At 45.3% G+C, this 16,088-nt stretch overlaps 1 protein-coding gene across 5 annotated transcripts in view; it reads right to left on the bottom strand.

Moving 5' to 3' along the window:
- The window catches only part of KIF5A (kinesin family member 5A), a 70,056-nt gene that overhangs the window by 32,120 nt on the left and 21,848 nt on the right, over positions 1-16,088 (bottom strand). For all 5 annotated transcript variants that reach the window (XM_061614659.1, XM_061614661.1, XM_061614660.1 and 2 more), the window contains exons 2-9: positions 6,767-6,854; positions 6,565-6,638; positions 5,922-6,026; positions 4,899-4,947; positions 4,621-4,676; positions 3,806-3,893; positions 2,343-2,467; positions 1,115-1,219 (exon numbers count right to left, since the gene is read on the bottom strand). In XM_061614659.1, coding sequence (XP_061470643.1) covers positions 1,115-1,219; positions 2,343-2,467; positions 3,806-3,893; positions 4,621-4,676; positions 4,899-4,947; positions 5,922-6,026; positions 6,565-6,638; positions 6,767-6,854 — 690 coding nt within the window. The remainder of the gene's footprint in view (positions 1-1,114; positions 1,220-2,342; positions 2,468-3,805; positions 3,894-4,620; positions 4,677-4,898; positions 4,948-5,921; positions 6,027-6,564; positions 6,639-6,766; positions 6,855-16,088) is intronic.

Below are 16,088 nucleotides of genomic sequence, written 5' to 3'. Positions count from 1 at the left end.
TAAGTGTGACCTACAGAACAAATGTAGCCAACTATAGCTCAACATTATACATATAAAAAGTATAAAAGGTACTGCTACATTTGTTCTCTACTTTATAATTGATAGCCATTCAAACAGAATAAACTTACATGTAGTGTTTGAATAGATAAGGGCTAGATTTTTTTGTTTTGGGACTCTCAGAGCTCTAGTAACAGGCTGCATAATATACATGTCTCTTGCAGATTGCAGGTCACTCAGTGGATGTATGCAGCAGAGGGGCAGAGGGGCTTACCTGATCTGCCGTTATCCACATTGCTACAATGTATTGAGAGGGAGAGGGGGAGACGAGATCAGCACACTGCAAACACAGCAGTGTAGCCAATCCAGCCCTCCCACCAGGCCCGGATTAAGCTGAGGAGGGCCCCTAGGCTGATTCTGAGTCGCACGCCGTCCCATCCCATCCCATCCCATCCCCCCCGCTTCAACTACCTTTCTCCTTTTTTTGCAGCTGCACGCACTGCATGCACAGGTTTGCCATCAATCAAGATGGTGGCCGAGGTTTCCCTAAGGGGCTGAAGCCTCTGCCACCATCTTGGTTGATGGCAGCAATGCGCGCGTGTATCACGCATGCGTGCCATCAACCAAGCTGGCGGCAGAGGCTTCAGCCCCTTAGAGAAACCTCAGCCACCATCTTGATTGATGGCAAACCGCAAAAAACAGTGGAGAAAAAGGTAAGTGAAGCGGGGGGATGGTGGGTGGTTCGGAAGCTCTTTTCCCATGATCTGTGGCTCCTGTCCTGCTTCCGCGGATCGCGGGCCCCCAAGAGCTCCGGGCCCTTAGGCTTCAGCCTACTAAACCTAATGGATAATCTGACCCTGCCTCCCACTGGTATGTTTGCACCACCCTGACCTCACTACCACCTCCCCCCCATCTCTCCCAGTGCCACAATGACATGAGTAATTAGAGGTCAGATAAGCACTGCTGCCCTGCCCCACCAATTGCTGCTGGCTGTATGTTGCTCTACTTTATTCTACTGAAGGCTAGGTTGAACTTTCTCAGACACAGCAGATTCACATATCTGGTGTTTACGCCTTCATCACGCAAAGCTATTTTCTCCCAAGGAGGTGATGCTCACCGTGCCCTCAGCTAGAGCTGAGATGACATTGCCGAGTGCTGACAGGGACTTGTTGATATTCTTGGCCTCATCCAGAACAGCTCCCTCAGCTCCTGTCTTGCTGACCTGCCAGGAGAAGGGGGAGCTTGATTACAATGGCGAACATAATCCTGGAGGCAATAAGGGCTGAATCCCAAAAGGGGCCACGAGATTTCTTCTCCCAGTGGACAAACTGCCTTAGGTGTAGGGGGAAAACAAGACAGAGATACCCAGAAGGCCAAAAAGAACAGCGACCAACACGTCTACAAATGGAAAACAGCTGCCCCCCCAAACATCAGGGACCTAAACAAATCCCAGAGCGTCTCAAACTCCTTATCGGTTGGCAAAAAAACCCACAAAAAAACAAAACAAAACAACAGTTGTCTCAGGGTAAAAATTCCAGGACCTTCAGGCCTGGATTTGCCCATGCAGCTCTCACAAGGGCTGGTTGCATAGACAAATCCAGGCCTGGAGAGGCCTGACGGTCTCTAAAGTTAGCAGCCTTAGCAAGAAGCAGAACACATTCTTCTACAGACCAGGCAAAGGCAGAAGGGCAGGCTTCTAGTCTCATGCCCCCACTGGAGGAATCCTCTTCAGAGGAGGACCTGGAGCTCCTCAAGGCAAACATTTTGGAAAAGCAGACCATGTCAATAGAAAGTGAGGCACAGCAGGGGATTCTAGGGCCTTCAAGGGTCATGCCCCCACCTCCTCCTCAAGACAGAAGGATTAGAGGAGGAGGCTGACCAGCAGCTACTGAGTCCAGGGGAGCGTAGGTACCTAAAGGTGCAGGCTCAGTCAGCTGCCAGACACCGGGGTGCCTGCCTGAGGAACAAGGACTCCTAAGGTGTAAGGAGCTACTCTTAAGATACTCCGCAACAGTAGACGAACTCTACTGAGCTGTAAACTCAGGGTTAAAACCCTTCAGTTTCTGGCATAGAGTGCTGGAACAATATTCTTCCACTAGCATCTTGGCTTGAGGGGTCTTGTGGCCTAGCTGTTTAGCAAACCCCCTGTGTTTTGCCTGGACAAGTAGGATAGGTTAGCATGTTATTGCAGTGAGCCCTAGTTAGGAACTGCTGGAATATGTGTGGATTTCCAACACTGGACAGTTTCACTTTTTGTTAATGTGAGAAATCAGACCTTGCCTGCCTCCATAACTGGGACAGGGACTCCCAGCCCCTTCATCCTCCCCTCCTTAAGCTCCCAGCACCTTCTCACTGCCAGCCAGATCCACCAGGTAAAGCTTCCCACTCAGTTTCTGCTCCGTCTCCATGTTCTCCTGCTTAATGTTGATGAGGAAGATGCTATGGCTGCGGGAACTGTGCTCATTCATGTCTGCAGGGGTAAAATAGAGAGATAACATAGGAGGGGGGCAAGAACCAAGCCTGGGAAATTCTGGGGAGGGATCTCCTGCACTAAAAGAAATAGTGCCTATCTAGGCCAGGAGACAGACAATATGACTGACGAGAATTCTAGATTGTATGATAGAACTGTTAGTACCTAATGATTTGTACACAACTTCATTTTCTTTTTGACACTGCGTTTTTCACTATGGTCTCTGAACAGACAGGTTTCAAAACACTACCACCACCACCCCTGTAGAGCTCTTTGATCAGAGACAAGAGAGGAGTGAACGTAAGAAGGAGTCCTGGTGGATCAGACCAAACGCCCATCTCGTTCAGGAGCATGTTCTCACAATGGTCAATGGAATGCCCATGGGAAGCCCGCAAGCAGGACCCGAGTGCAACAACGTTCTCCCCACTTGTGATTCCCAACAACTGGCTTTCAGAGACATGCTTGCCTCTGACAGGGAATGAGCATGTGCACAGTACAAGCAACAATAGTCCTATTGCATTAAGTTCAACCCTGTGGGGTGGGAAGGAAGGGGGATTTTTTGTGGCCTGGGAACCACCAAAAATGCAATAAAAGTTTTTCTCAAATATTTCTTGCTTCTCAAAGGGGGAAAAAGTTATTTTACCTAGAAAAATAGAATGCGAGGAAGGCTATGTTAGAACTCTTCTCTTAGTTGTCTAGTTTTCTATGAAAAAGGAAGGGTTTATTTGATATTTGGGGGAGCATTCAGCCATGCAAACCAGCAACTATAGAATAGCGCAGGAAGAGAGTTATCACCTCGTCTACTGTTTGTATACATATAGGACACCCATGTTTTGCGACTTAGACATGGTTGATAGCAAGCAGCTGCAGCACCACACTTTGTCTCTAGGGGGCAGCAAGACTGCTGTCTATGACTTTGCAGATGAATTCGAGACTCATTGAACATGTTAAGAATTGGCTGTGACTCACAGAAGCCAGAACACACCTTCCCAAAGCACTGATGTTACACAGGGGCCCTTGTACCCGTCAGATCTCATCCACGTGTTCCCTGCCCATCACAGTCTTCGACACTGGCCCTCTTTATCTCAAATCCCATGGGTGGAATCTCCATCCCTTGCACCACTGAAAGATTTGATAAGCCTCCCATTTTTGCTGCTTGCCTGGGCCTTCAGAAAAAGGGTGGGGCTGGCACACACCTAGCAAACCACAGCATATGGCCAGTTGGCTGTGTTTGTCCCAGTACGTCAGAAGTTGTACTGGGCTAGTACAGAACTCCCCTTCCACCCTAGACTATCATCATCCCTTTTGCCCATTCATTTGCCTGTCCTCAGAACTCACTGGTGACAGCCACATGACGGTTGGATTTCCCTTCATCGATGACATCCAGGATTTCTTCAGGGCTGGAGACGAAGCGCTCAGTGCAACCCTGAGGGGGGAGAAAAAAAATGGGTTTTTTTTTACATCATAGTATATGGTGGGGTTGACCTCATCTTTCCTGTTAAGTTCATGCTGCTACCACCACCCTGCCCCACAAAGCTCAGACTCCCATCTGGGCAACTTCCCCTGACTCCTCATCACAGGCAGATGCCCTAGGATAGCCTTCCCTAACCCTGGGGTCCTCCAGATTTTTTTTATGACTACAAGTCCCATCAGACCCATCCAGCATAGCTAATAGCAATGGATTATGGAAGTTGGGATTCCATCGCTATCTGGAAAGCACCAGCTGGGGCAGGATGCCCTAGGATGTACACCAGGGATGACATTTAGGGAGGGTATTGCAAGGACACACTGGTTTAGGTCATAGTAATTATACAGAAATATCTGCACTTCTGGGTTTTTATGAGATATTTTTGAAAATGACCAGCACAATAACTGCTTTTAAAATTGTGTGTGTGTGAGTGTGTGTGTGTGTGTGTGTGTGTGAGAGAGAGAGATTTAAACTCTCTTTGTTCCCAATTTTAACATAGATATATCCAAGAGTAGGCCTTTGAATCTTGCTTAAATCTTACCTCCTTATCCAAAGCTTGAAATTCAGATAGACCACTGGCCAGACCTCATGCTACTCTCTCTCTCTTTCTCTCTCCCTGTCTTTCCCCCTCCCATTCTGGCCAGAAGTCTCCCCTGTGCTCCCACACTTTCCCAAGGAATCCTACCTTCACAAACGGCACACGGTTCTTATCCTCATGAACCGAAAGATTGGTCTTGGTCACTGTCGGCAAGGAATGAGAGGAGATAATTCAAAGAGTGCCCAGTTAATCCAGGGAGACACATTTCAATTCAGTTCCCCACTAACACCACCCCTGACAGAATCCAACCCCTCATGTCACTATTTCTCATTAACCCCCTTCTCCTTTACACCTGGCTTGCAATACTCTAGACTGCAACTCATTTCACGTACCATTGTCACTTGACATCCCTGGGGATCACTCACCATCTAGCAGATCACGGATTTTGTCCAAGTAGATTTCAAAGTAGGAAACCTGCAGGGCAGGGAGAGGGGGGGGAGGAGAGGAAGTAAATAGTTCAGTGGGGTTCCTCAGTTTCCCCTGAGCCAGTTTCCCCTTGTGGACACATACATTTCTAAGAACCACAGTCCTCAAACTGAGAGTAAGCAGTACAACTCAGTCCAATCGTTGCATGAGAAAATAGAGGGACAGCCTCAGACCTATTAATGGGGACTGCCCATTTTCTTCATTCCCTGCCTTTTATAGCATTACATAAATGCTTAGTAGTAAGAGGGTGCAAAAACTTTATAGCATCTTCAGACACAACAGTGCCTGTGGGACTCAGACCTTGGAGTCCTCTGGGTCAGGGTGAAGGGAGTGGAGGTTAACATTTTTGCTGGTTGAAGAAGGGAATTGCAGGCAGTTTGAGCTAGGACACCATAAGACCCAAATCCTCCCAGTCTTGGGAATCAAGGGATGCCACAGAACCACTTCCATGCCACCATGGGAACACAGGAAGTTGCCTTATACCAGGTCAGTCTTTTTTCCCATCTAGCCCAGTGTTCTCTGCTCTGACTGGCAGTGGCTACTTTCATGGTCTTGGGCTGATAATCTTTCCCATTACCTGCTATCTGAGCTTTTTTTTTTAACTGGAAATGCCAGGTCTTGAACCTGGGACCTTCTGCAGTCAAAGCATGCGCTCTTCGACTGAGCGACAGTCTCTGTGAAGCGCCTAGATCCTCTTCACTCCCTTTGTCTGGGTAGCTAATTCTCAAGAAAGGCTATCAAGCTATCCCTCTGCATTGACTGACTGCCAACTACCTGGGGTGCTTGCCAGCTCTTGGACCAGACAGCATCCAACTCCCTGATGAGGATGTCTCTTCCTAGCCATCTCGTTTGAGCTTCCTACCTACTTCACCACCATTTACAAGCATCATTCATTTGTTCCTAGTACCTGGGCCATTGTTGCCCATATCCCTGTTCCCAGCACCATTCCATATGCCTCTAACCTTAATGTGGAATTCCAGGTTCTCATCCATGGAGTAGATGTGGTTGAAGATGTCCTGGGCAATGCGTGGGATGATACCCATGAGCTGGGGGTCATGCAGCTTACCCTGGAGGAAAAGAAGTGTCAGCAGTGAGCCTAAGAAGGACCCCTTAAATGTTTCCCAGCTAAGATTTCGTTTTTGGGAAGAAACACTCCCATCTCCAGGTGCAACAACCAGGCCTTGGCCTAGAAAGGATCGGATCCTGGCAAGGAGGTAAGGCTCCCCTACCTCCAGATGTTGTTTCTGGACTACAACTCCTTTGATTCCATGCTGGCTGGGATTGATGGGATTTGAAGTCCAATACCATTTGAAAAGCCACAGGTTCCCCATCCCTACTCTACCAGGATCCCCCCACCCCATTCCACTTTTGCTTCCCAAATGTTATGATAGGACCATCTTGATAGTGGCTTCTCCACTGTGACCCAGTTTTCCTCACCCCTTATATCAGGGCTGGAGAACCTGCAGCCCTCCAGATGTTTTTGGACTACAACTCTCATGAGCCCTGACTATGCTGTCCTGACTGGGTCTGATGGGAGATGGAGTCCAACAACATTTGGAGGCCCACAGGTTCCCCAGCCTTGTCTTATATTATATACCCCCTCACCTCCATGGTGTGAGTCTTCCCCGATGATGTCTGCCCATAGGCAAAGATGGTGCCATTGTACCCAGCCAGCACATCTGCAAGAGCAAAGCAGGTGAGTGAGAAAAGAGGGCTCATCTATTTCCACAGAGGGCTTACTGCCTCACCCTCCCGCCCCTTTATACAACCCAGTTGTACTTTACATTTTACCAATAGCCAGACTGACCTTTGACAATCTGCATGGCACAGGCATGATACACCTGCTCCTGGGTAGTATTAGGTGGGAAGACACGATCAAAGGCATAAGGCTTGCCCTGGGAAGGAGGAACAAGAAAAGAGAGGTCAAGAGCTAGGTAGGAACAATCAGAGGTTTATGTAATTGCCTACTACAATTATCCCACACAGTACCAAACTCATTTTCCACATCTTCCGTTCCCAGAACCAACCAACCAACCCAACAACAACCCAATCCTATGCATTCTTACTTGGAGACTCCAGTGGGCCTTACTCCCAAGTGAATCTGCACAGAACTGAAGCCAAAAGGGTGTAACGATCCCCTACCTTAATCTCCCACTGCATCCTATTTTTGCTTCCTAAATGTCACAACAAGGTCTTTTCGTCAGTGGCACCCAGACTGTGGAACTCTCTGCCCCATGAGAGCTGGCAGGTTTCATCTTTAAGCGCATTTACACATCATCTTTACATGAACCTGTTTCAATGTGCCTTTTATGATAATGTCAATTAAGATTAATTATGGCTGTTTATTATGACGATGCTCAGCTGATTTGTCGTTCTATGATTTACTGTTTTATGATTATATTGCTTGTTAAGACATCCATATGGGATGGAAAGTATAGGGGATCAATAATCACATACATACAAACATCTCACCCCTTATATACCCAATTGATTACTGCACTTTGTTGAGGGCCTCCTGCAGATAGCATCTTATCAGGAGGTCTGTTCCATACAACATAGGACTCATGTCTTTAGTGTTGTGAAACCTACTCTTTGGAATTCCCTCCCCTTAAATGTTAGACAGGTGCTGTCTCTGTTGTCTTTTTGCTGCATACTGAAAACCTTCCTCTTTTAACAAGCCTTTTAAGTAGAGATCTTTCTAGTTTGCATCTGTATTGGAATTGCTTTTGGATGTTTTCATTGTTTTATTGCTTGTGTGCTGCCCTGGGCTCCTATGGGAGAAAGGGTGGGATATACATTTAATCAATCAGTCAATCAATCAATTAATATTTTTCCCACTTCTCCTGGATGGTTCTCACTTTTGGGTTTTCCAAAGCAGAACACCCCAGTTGCCCTCTGGGAGATCTATTTGCTTCACAGAGTGTGGGTCTCATTAGTGGATTAGAAAATCCCCCATTCCCCCGGCCCTTGGAGAACTACCACTGCTTTGTTCTATCGTTATCCCAGATGCTATGCTAGACTACTAGGTCTTGCAAAAGGCAAGCAGTATTATGTGCTTTAAGGATATGCTTCCATTTTTTTCCAATAATGTTTTATTTCATTTTCAGTACATTATAAAACATTATAAAACATCACACATGACAAACAAAAAAGAGCATTGGTCATATTGTAATAAGTCAATATATAAGAGCATGCTTCAGTTTTTGTATTGCCCACACAATCTTTTATGTGCAAGCTCATCTTTCCCAGATGAAGGTTAAAGCCTAGTGAAATCATGCAAAGATGTCTCAGGGTTATCGAACTGCCAGACAGGGGTCGTTCAATCTAGACTCTATGGTTCTGTCAACTGGCAAGGTCTTAGTATAAAATGGTCCTCTGGGCCTGCAGCTCTTCCCAGAAAGGGTTGAGAAATCCAGCAGAGACAGCACCACACTATGAGTCATGTGTCAAGCAGCCCACATGGGACGTACTGGCTGAGTTTCTGCATTTGCTGCACAGACTGCACTGCGAACAGGGAGCTGTCCAACTGCTGGATTCATTTAGTGATTCGGTGGCTGAGCCTCTTCGCTGTGCCTCTGATCTCTCTGTCTGCTGTAACTCTGTAAAGCCGTCCCCAAATGCCGAAAAGCTGACCATTAAAATCAGTCATGATGCAGTGTAAACAACACAGCTCCTCCACACTGTGTAGGTTCCAGCACAGCCACAGCAGCAGCAGTTTTACTAGCCCTTGGGTAACCACCATGGGGCGCTCAGTCCACTTCAGCCTGCTGACCTGCAGCAGGATGAACTGCACCAGAAGTGTTCCTATCTGGCAATTCCTTAACAGTCTCATGCCTTCCACTGTAATGACTTCCAGGGGAGTAGCCATGTTACTCTTTTACATCAAAAACAGCAGAGTCTTGTTGCACCTTAAAGACTTTATTATGGCATAAGCTTTCATGGATTAGTCCACTCCATCAGATGCATGAAGAGTTGTCCTAAGCTACAGGTGCATATATATTTACAGGGTTGGGTGGGGCATTATCACTGTTAAGTGTGTGATTATCACTGTCTGTACTTTTCTGCATTTCATCTCCCTCTAATTTATTTTTTACAGTCTCTTCCACTCCGTGTGTGTGTGTATGTACACACACCTACAACTCAGGATACCACTTCATGTATTTGATTGATGAAGTGGATTGTGGTCCATGAAAGCTTGTGATATAATAAATGGGTTAGTCATTAAGATGGCACATGACTCTTTGCAGTTTAAACTCTTGAGTGCTTGAACTGGAACCTGACCAGAATAATTAGGAAACTGAATGATAGCTGCCCATATTTTTTATGGTTTGGCTTCCTGTTTGTTGCCAGTTCATTGGACACTTATTTTTTCTGTCCAGGCAGATGTTTTCCCATCAGCATAGATGTACTTGTGGACAAAATGATCCTCTGAGCAGTCTGTGAAGAGGCTCCGAGGAGCACCTCTGGTAAAACAGCTTTTTGCTGTCACTTTCCCTTTAAGGCAGTCCCAATCTGCCTCTCAAGGCGCCAAGACTGCTGCTACTCAGCCAGTACAGGCAGACGCAGGGTGGGGCAGGGAGAAGCTACTACCACCTTGAAGCTCAGGAGCATAGATAACCCAGAGGAAACAATTGTAGGCAGGTGGAAAGTAGCCTCTTAGAAATGGAGAGGGGTGACCAGAGACTAACTCTCTTGGCTCCGCTACAGTTCCTTCTCCCATTTGAGGATAGCAAAGGCAGCCCTGAGAGAAGACTTCTCCAGGTTCCCCACATCCTGTTAGTCTAGGATTTGGGAGGACCTGGCCATTGGGGGTGGCCACAGGGTATCTTAAGAAGGGGTCAGCAGCAGAGCCCCTGGACCTGTCACTCCCCAAATACTGAAACTTTGGGAAAGGGGCTATGGGGTTGCCTTGGGATGCATTGAATGGAAAGCTGTGACTATACTGATTGGGAAGCGCAGGCGGAGTTGTGGGCCTGATCCCATATCTAACGAAAAACCTCAAGATATTGTGAGTAGCTGTACTTTACTTGTCTGGTCCTCATTGGGGTTTGATTTTGAACTTATTTCCCCATGCAGACCATAGACCTTGAAGCATTTAATGTGCCCCTTCCACAGGATGGGCCCACATACAGTCCACCCCTTGAGCACAAACCCATGAAAACACACCATCTCCTGCATATTTAGTATTATAGTTTCTAGTGTTCTCCTGCACCTGCCTTTGTTTCCTCATTACATTTTGTGGACTCAGGACCTTTGGTTAATTAAACCTTTGCCGTCCTATTTCTGGAGAAAATGTTCTTTAAATAAATATGAGAAAAGAGATTGTTGGGGAGTGGTCGAGGAATGGGAAGTGATGCTCTTGTGATTTTTCTTTGATGCACCATACCATCATCTTGAGATAGCCCTGTATTGTAGCTTGAAACCAAGAGAACTGCCAAGCTAGAGACAAGGCTGGATAACAATCTGTCCCCCTCCAACAGACTAGTCTGAGAAAGGCTCTTCATTATTTACAGCCTGAGAAGAGAGTTGCAAGTTTCATTTCAACATCCTTGTTAAGGCAATAAGGACAGGGAGAAGGAGAAAAAACAGATACTCTAACATGCAGTGCATGAATACTCTCCCCTATTTTAGTTTCCCTCAGGTGAAAATATTCCTACCCACCCACCCATAAAGATTGATGTTTCTTCTCCATTAGGGCCTAGGGCCAACACCACAAGCAGACTTACTTGGAAGTAAGCTTGCTTGAAGCCAACAGGACTTGAGACCAGTTCACACAACCTAGTTGTTGACACTGAGAATATAGACTGTGTGGATTATTTTCGTCATGCAAACGGTGGCCCCATCTGCACTAAACATTTATCCCACTAATATTCTACTTTAAACAGTCATAGCTCCCCCCAAAGAATCCTGGGAAGTGTAGTTTGTGAAGGGTGATGAGAGTTGTTAAGAGACATCTATCCTCCTCCCCAGAGCTTGGAAAAGTTACTTTTTTGAACTACAACTCCGATCAGCCCAATCCAGTGGCCATGTTGTCTGGGGCTGATGGGAGTTGTAGTTCAAAAAAGTAACTTTTCCAAGCTCTGCTCCTCCCTAAGCTACAGTTCCCAATGTTCCCTGGAAAGAGGAATTGACTGTTAAACTACTCTGGGAATTGCAGCTCCTTCAGTGCTCCTGCACAGTGGAGGCTGGTCCATTGGAGCAAAGGGGGCACTGCCCCACCAAACTCAGTCTACCCTCAGCCAGCCCTCACCTGCCTGTCTTCCTGGTTAACAATGAATCTGTTGTAACCTTTATTAGCCCAAGAACAAAAATAAGCCTCACTGGGGTTGGGGTTGGGGTAGGGAATGGCTGGGAAGCTATGCAGGAGGAGGGCAGAATTGGTGGGCACAGGAAGGATTAAGCACCACCAACACCCATCAATTCTCCCTTACAAATACCTCACCCAACTTTTGTGCTCTCTTAGCAAACAGGCTTGCTGAAGTAACCCATTTTCCTAGGCAACATTCAGGTTTGTTCTCAATGTTTGCAAAAGTAACTGTCCTTAAATTGAAGAAGTAAATGGCTGAGTTTCCTCAACTGTATTTAAAGGCCCTTGCTATAATCTGGCACAAGTTTTGTTGATGCTTAGCTCAATTTCAGTAGGCTAAAGTAGTGCTGGATTGCAGTCCACATCAGGATTATAGCCTAATGAAGCAGGCAAACTCTGTACTGGATTGTAGTCCCTGTCTATATTCCTGCTACACTGAAAGTGCCACTCAAAATAAAGTTTAACTAGTGTTAATTAAAACCCTCATTTACCAGTACTCAAAATCAGGGAGACTTCTGGCTCCTAAAGTACAAGTTAGCCACCCCTGCCCTGAAGATACAACAGAATAATTATTATTGTTGTTGTTCTTGTTGTTGTTAAAAATTTACATCCCGCCCTTCCTGCCGAAAGGATGAATTAATGAATGAAGCCATGTAATAGTAGAACAGTTTGTGTTCCATATTAGTTACATATTTTATATGCTTAAACAAATCAAAATGGCAATGGGGGGAGTGGTATAAGAGGTTTGTAGCCTGCATGGCAAAGTGGGCAAATATGTTGTTGTTGTTATGTGCCTTTAAGTTGATCACGACTTATGGCGACCCTATGAATCAGTGACCTCCAAGAGCATCTGTCATGAACCACCCTGTTCAGATCTTGTAAGCAGGTCTCTGACTTCCTTTATGGAATCAATCAATTTGTTGTTTGGCTTTTCTCTTTTTCTACTTCCTTCTGTTTTTCCCAGCATTATTGTCTTTTCTAGTGTACTTTGAAGCAGGCAATCAAATCATAGCAGTGCTACTGCTATAGTCCAAACTGTGGTTTCTTGTTGCTGATGTTTTAATTTAAATTTAAAACAATTGATTTTCTTTTCAGGAATAATAGCTTGGAATGGTGATTATAACCATTTTGCATTGCTTTTTCTGTATTTGGTTTTCAGTCTGTGTTGTGAATGTCTGTGAGTTTTCTAAATAAATCATATATAAATGAATAGATAATAGTAGAGCATTTGTGCTGCTGAAGCAAAATGTATAGGCTGCGAACAGCACACTGCAATGAGCCTGGACAGTTTTAACTGTTATGAGTGAACTTACCACATGACAGCTGATGGGCAATTTGGGGCTTAACAAAACAGAATAATGTTCCTTAATAGTTGGACGTATCTCTCTAGCCTTTTGGAATGCCTCAGCCTCTAGCTAGTGGGAGAGCCAGAGAAAGAATTAAATTTAGCTAATATGGAGAACTGTGTGTTTAGCTATACCGGAAGATGCTTTGGAAACCACAGGAAGCATCCACACTTGCTCTCTTAGGAATCTGAACCAGAATTACAATTTCTACTGCATGCTTTTAGGAGTTTCCCTTTGCTTCCAATGTACATCCTGATACTTTGGGCAGTAGAATTCACCTTCCCTCCTAAAACACACACCAGATTCTATAACAAAACATGCTAAGTTCTGTGAGTGAAAATGGAAAGAATCCATGCATATTATTTTGCACAATTTCTTTCTGCATCGACATAGCAATAGGGAGGGATAAGAAGGTGTTCTGTCTAGTCCTTGCTCTGGCTTCTGAGATTTCAACAAGGCATCACCCACACATTTTCAAATCTATCTATCTATCTTCACAGCCATAACAGCTTGACTAGAAGATGCTGGAGAGGAGGGGAGTATGCTGAGATGATCAGAATACTGCATTCTGCACCCAGTATTGAATTCTGCATTAGTGTGTTGAATCCTTGAAGTATGGGATACACACAGCCTTGACTTATAACAATTTATTTATCTTTTTTTTAAAAAAATCCTGGATTGCCATGGAGATATCACAGTAACCTGTATTATGACACACAATGAAATGATTAAGGTTTGAACTTGCTTTTTAGAAATATGCTCCCATACTACTCTCTTGTCTGAGAGAGACAACCCTGCCACCATCAGGGCAGAGCCCAGATGCTATGTTTCTCTAAAGTACTAAAACTAGCATTTGGGAACTAGCAATGCACACAGCTGAGACAATGCTTAGAGAACAACAACAACAAAAAAGTTATGTCCTTATTCATATTAAATAGACATACTTTAGAACAGGGCTGGGGAATCTGTGGCCTTCCAAATGTTGACCAAAACTCTCATCACCCTTGGCCACTGGCCATGCTGGTTGGGGATGATGGGAGCTGGAGTCCAGCAACATCAGGAGGACCACAGGTTGCCCATCCCTGCTTTAATATAAAAAAACCCTGTGAGTTAGGACCCAAAATGCTCTGTTCAGTTCAGAAGTGTTCATCAGTTCAGAAGCAGGCCACTGGATGGTGGGTTGCTGATCCTTACTAGGAGGGACAGAGGTGAGGAGGTGGGCACAGTGTGAATGCACTAGCAGGAGCTCCAGGTTGTCTGCCACACTCCAACTTTCCTGCTCCTCCCAGGAAGAAACAGCAACCCACCAGTTGGGAAACTAGCATAGAGACTCCACCTCACCCACTGAGACACTTCTGCATCAGTTGTAAAAGGATTGTATGCCAGGAAATCAACTGACTCTGTACTATGCAGCTTCCAACTACCCAACATTTACTTTCAGGAAAGCTGGATGCACCATTTCTTATGAGCTTGGTGCTGCCCTTTGCATGCAGCACAGCTACACTTTGGGCAGGCCTCAGAATCCTTGTATTCAGCCCTAGTGCAATACAGTCCTCAGCTAAAAGAGAGAGAGAAAGGGACCAAAATGTGTTTAAAATGCACTTACGAGTATGTACTTTAAGATCAAAATACATACTGTATTTAAATGTGTTTTGTGATAAAATACGTATTTACATTTTTTTAAAGTACACTTTAGAAACAACAACAGGTTAATGCAGATATGTGATGAAACAGATTTGAGAATGAACACACATGCACCTAATGTGGACCTGAAATAGACTTCCCTCCCATGGCCATATGAGATCCTGCCCCAGTCTAGGCCTGGAAGCAAGAGGAGATAGAAGCAGCATGATGCAGCAGGCAATTGTAGGGCAACTGGCACTGCTGTTGAAAGTGAGGACGGAGTTCCCAGTATTTCTAGAATGCCTGATCAATCCGGAGGCTTCATACTACCCAGAGCTTGGAAGATTACTTTTTAAAAGTAATAAATTACAGTTACAATTGCATGGCCCAAAAAAGTAGTAATTACCGTTGCGATTACAATTGCTCTGAAAGTAACTGATTACTTTACTTTTCCTCAAAAGTAATCACTACAATTACATTTCAGTTACTTTTTAAAAAAACACCTACAAGGTGCTGGCCTTGGCTGCTGCACATCTAAGTAACCTAAAACAACATTAAAAATAAACACACACATACAGTGGTAGTAGAATAATTCTTTGTATCCATAAGATATCAATGGTGATCTCTCCGCTGGTAAGGGAGGTGGGGAGGGAGGCAGAGGCCACTACTCAGATCTTTGCATGTCAAACCAAGTGCAACCCCCACCCTCCACTCAGCTAGCCAGCATAATCTCTCTCACTTAACCACCTCCCGGACCCTGCCCTGCCACCAACTAAGGGACACTCACCCAAGCAAACATTTTCCCCTGAGATGCAAAAAAGTTAAAATACTGCAAATGCAGCACAGTAGCCAGAGAAGGTGGTGGAGGCCACTTTGTGTGCCAAGTGCAAGCACAGTATTCACACACACAGACACACACAGACACACACACACGTTGTCATCTTTCACCTCCACAGTTCCTTATCTCCATTCTGCTGCTGCCTCCTTCTCCTCCTTTATCCATGTTCTTGCCCTCCGGCTCCTTTCTCCCTCCACTCCATTGTTCGCCACCACTGTCCATTTTTTTAAACAATTGTTTTCTCCACTCCACCCTGTCTCACTCTCCACCTCCTCCCTCGTCACCTCCTACCCACCCACAGAGCATGAGGGAAGAGTGACACTGCACAGAAGCCCAGTTTGAGGCACATGATTTTCATCCACAAATCAGAGGAGCAGAAGACTTCCCCTGCTCCCCCCCAAGTAATGCCCCAAAGCAATGCTGGAAACATTACAATTATGCCTCAAAAGTAATAAAATTACTCCTAGTTCTATTACAATCAAAATGTAAAGGAATTACCCACTCGTTCCTCAAAAAAGTCTGATACTACCTGCTAATCACAAGGACTGATGTTGCACACCATTCCCCACCCCACTCTTCTGTGCCTGAATTGGGCTTGAAGACATACAATGCCCAGATACCTCTCCATGCTGGATAGGTACCAACCTCAGACCACTGAGATTTCCAATACAATGTGCTCAACCCTCCCACAGGCACTTTACTGTTCTGTATGGCCATTTTTTTAAAAAAATTTCAAAGCAGTATACTAACAGTCAGCAGTACTTACGGCATTTTTTTTGTTGAGATCAATGGGGAAAATCAAGAGGAGGATAGCAGCTGGGGAATCAACATGCCCTGCCCTTCTGGGCTTTTGACTTACTCACATTTCCAGGTGAGGAGCCATGGGGAGGTGGACACAAAAGAATCATCTGGTTTGTAATCGCTAAAATTTGAGTAAGTCCTTAGATCATTGGCATCAATCCGATCCTTCCTGGGATGTTTGAAAGTGATGAGATAATACAATGCTTGACTAATT

The sequence above is a fragment of the Rhineura floridana genome, chromosome 3 (assembly GCF_030035675.1).
Source record: "Rhineura floridana isolate rRhiFlo1 chromosome 3, rRhiFlo1.hap2, whole genome shotgun sequence".
In the NCBI taxonomy this organism is placed as follows: Eukaryota; Metazoa; Chordata; class Lepidosauria; order Squamata; family Rhineuridae; genus Rhineura; species Rhineura floridana.
This window is presented reverse-complemented; position numbering and strand designations above follow the sequence as displayed.